The 2,890-nt window shown below is 37.3% G+C and overlaps 2 protein-coding genes across 2 annotated transcripts in view; one reads left to right on the top strand and one right to left on the bottom strand.

Moving 5' to 3' along the window:
* Positions 1 to 1,615: 1,615 nt before the first annotated feature.
* LOC112001816 (rust resistance kinase Lr10-like) lies at positions 1,616 to 2,239 on the bottom strand (the record flags this gene model as incomplete). Its single annotated transcript, XM_024033994.2, has 1 exon — positions 1,616 to 2,239. A coding segment is annotated over one exon (624 nt), but the record flags the coding sequence as incomplete, so codon positions are not given.
* Positions 2,240 to 2,244: 5 nt separating this feature from the next.
* LOC112001815 (PR5-like receptor kinase) overlaps positions 2,245 to 2,890 on the top strand; it is a gene marked incomplete at its 5' end in the record, with an annotated part of 2,383 nt that continues 1,737 nt past the window's right edge. Inside the window, one exon of the mRNA XM_065760588.1 lies at positions 2,245 to 2,887. Within this exon, the coding sequence (XP_065616660.1) occupies positions 2,245 to 2,887 (643 nt within the window). The remainder of the gene's footprint in view (positions 2,888 to 2,890) is intronic.

The following is a 2,890-nucleotide window of genomic DNA, read 5'->3' as shown; positions in this document are numbered from 1 at the left end:
CCCAGCAAGACATTTCTTCCCAAAGAAGTTTGAGCAGGAATCCCAAAATAGGCTTCGCCTTCTCCGCACCACCAAACCACACCCTCTCATATCCTTGACCCATAACCCATCTCCCCTATATTGGCTGGGTACAAGTAGGTGGTGCCTAGGCCCTATGTGTATGCTCTACTTTCGTCTAAATATATTACTTTTCTAGCCTTCACGCATTTTCCATTGCCTCCGCGTTTGTTTGATTCTGCTATACGTTCTGATAGTTGTTTAACTCTTGTGGCATGAAAGATACATGGGCCTTTGGGTTTACGTTCTCTACTTTCCATCTCTTCTTTAGACTGGTCATTTCTTGGGTGTAGGCCCTCTCCTTTTTGCCTAGCCCATCTCCTCTTCTTTCCTATGTCTGTGGGCTTCTTGGCTGGTGATCCTACCATGCCACTGCACTGCTCGTTCTATATCATCACTTCTCTTTTATTTCTTTGTTGCCCATGGGCTTACGAGCTGAGGCTCCTGCCAGTCCATTTTCTACATCCTTTCTTCTTTTAGGCTTCACTGGCCAACATTCTTGCTATACTAGCCCATTTCATTTCTCGAGCTTTCTCAACCCATTTTATTCCTTGGGATTTCTCAGCCCATTTATTTCTTCTTACCTCTTTTACTCCCATGGGCTTTTGCTAAATCTTTTAGGCTTCCTCGACCCAATTACCATATCCTTACCTCTTATTACCTTTCGGGCTTATTGGCCTTTATATCAACCTTATGAATTTACTAACTCATTTCTTGGGCTTCCCTAGCCCATTTACTTCTCCTTTACCTCTTATTATTCCCATAGGTTTACTACTTCATTCCTTAGGCTTCCTCGGCCCATTTTCGTGGGCATGCTAACCATTATTCCTACCATTCCGATCTGCTGGCATTTGCTTTACTATTTTCTCTTCCCATTTTCTTCATATTGTTGGGCTTCTTCTGCCATGGGACCTTTTGTCAAAAGTGGGCATCAACAACGTTTTATATAATTTTTAAATCTGAATTTGTCTATTGTTAATGAGATTACACAAGAAAAGATTTTTAAGAAGTTAAGATTTTGGATTTTGAAAAGAAGTAAACTGCTGTACTAATTTTTGGAAAAAATGTATCAAACGTGATGTGTACTAATTTTTAAGAAAAGTTTTTCTAGTCTTTTTTTTTTTTTTTAAGAAACATAGAACTTTCCTTTTAGTTTTGAATTATATTTATACTCAAGTCTTAGTATGGGTAATTTTGTATGCTTGGGACTAATTTATTAGCTAACATTTTGCTTTTTGACTTTTATATGCTTTTTAAAAGCTCTTTTTTTTTTTTTTTTTCTCACTTGTTTAAAGTATAATTATATTTTAGTATACTTTCAACAAAAAATTTCAGTAAAAAACTAAATAAATTGCTCCCAAATATACAAAAACCATAGTTCTCAAATACTGCTAGACTTTTGGCATTACTAATTCACTGTGAAGGCCATAAAGTCAAGTTTCATCAAATATTTTAATCAACAAAGAAAAGATGTTCATTGACAAGCTAGAAATAAATACATTTCACAAAGTTCATTACCTCCTAGACTCAAAGTTTCCCTTGAAAGAAGGGGTGGATTTTAGTGCATAGAATCATATTGCATTGACACCATTATAGTGGAAGAACCTATCGGTGATCTTAAGGGAGAAGACAAGTAAGGTTTGGGGGGGATTTGCAAAGATTCGAGACTCCCTTCCAACATTTCCACCACTCTACTCATTGATGGTCTATTTGATGGATCAAATTGTATGCACCACAAACTCACTATTATCATCTTCCTTGCATTGTCTTCATCTCCTTCATTTAAAAGGCCTTGCAGTCCTAATTCTTCATTTTGTTCAAGATGCTTGTAAATCCAATGTGGAAAATATATCCCACTAGTTAAATCAACACTAACATCAATATTCTTTTGGCTTCCTACCATTTCTAAAACCATCATTCCATAACTATAGACATCTGACTTGTGAGAAATCCCTCCAAAATTTCTACAAAATACCTCGGGAGCTATATACCCAACAGTCCCTCTTGCACCGACCATTGATATAGTACTCTTTTCTCTAGGGCATATCTTTGCAAGGCCAAAATCAGAAATTTTTGGGCAAAAGTTCTCATCCAAAAGAATGTTGTGAGGCTTTATGTCAAAATGCAAAATTTGTGTGTTGCACCCTCTGTGCAAATACTCTAAGCCTCGTGCAATGCCGATAAGAGAGAATTACAGTTAGTTCAGATGTAAAGACAATGACCAAGTCCTTTAATGATAAATTAGGCCAAGGGGGCTATGGTAGTGTTTATAAGGGGAAGTTACAAGATGGTTGTTTTGTGGCAGTGAAGGTTTTGAATAATTCGAAAGGTAATGGAGAGGAATTCATTAACGAAGTTGCAAGCATTAGTAGGACCTCCCATGTTAACATTGTCACTCTTAAGGGCTTTTGCTTTGAGGGTTCTAAAAGAGCTCTTATCTATGAGCTTATGCCTAATGGATCTCTTGAGAAGTTCATATATAAAAGAAATCCTTCAAGTTCTAATCATCAACTGGGGTGGGAAACATTATACAAGATTGCTATCGGCATTGCACGAGGCTTAGAGTATTTGCACAGAGGGTGCAACACACAAATTTTGCATTTTGACATAAAGCCTCACAACATTCTTTTGGATGAGAACTTTTGCCCAAAAATTTCTGATTTTGGCCTTGCAAAGATATGCCCTAGAGAAAAGAGTACTATATCAATGGTCGGTGCAAGAGGGACTGTTGGGTATATAGCTCCCGAGGTATTTTGTAGAAATTTTGGAGGGATTTCTCACAAGTCAGATGTCTATAGTTATGGAATGATGGTTTTAGAAATGGTAGGAAGCC

Source organism: Quercus suber, unplaced genomic scaffold, assembly GCF_002906115.3.
Source record: "Quercus suber isolate HL8 unplaced genomic scaffold, Cork oak 2.0 scaffold_373, whole genome shotgun sequence".
NCBI classification, from domain to species: Eukaryota; Viridiplantae; Streptophyta; class Magnoliopsida; order Fagales; family Fagaceae; genus Quercus; species Quercus suber.
This window is presented reverse-complemented; position numbering and strand designations above follow the sequence as displayed.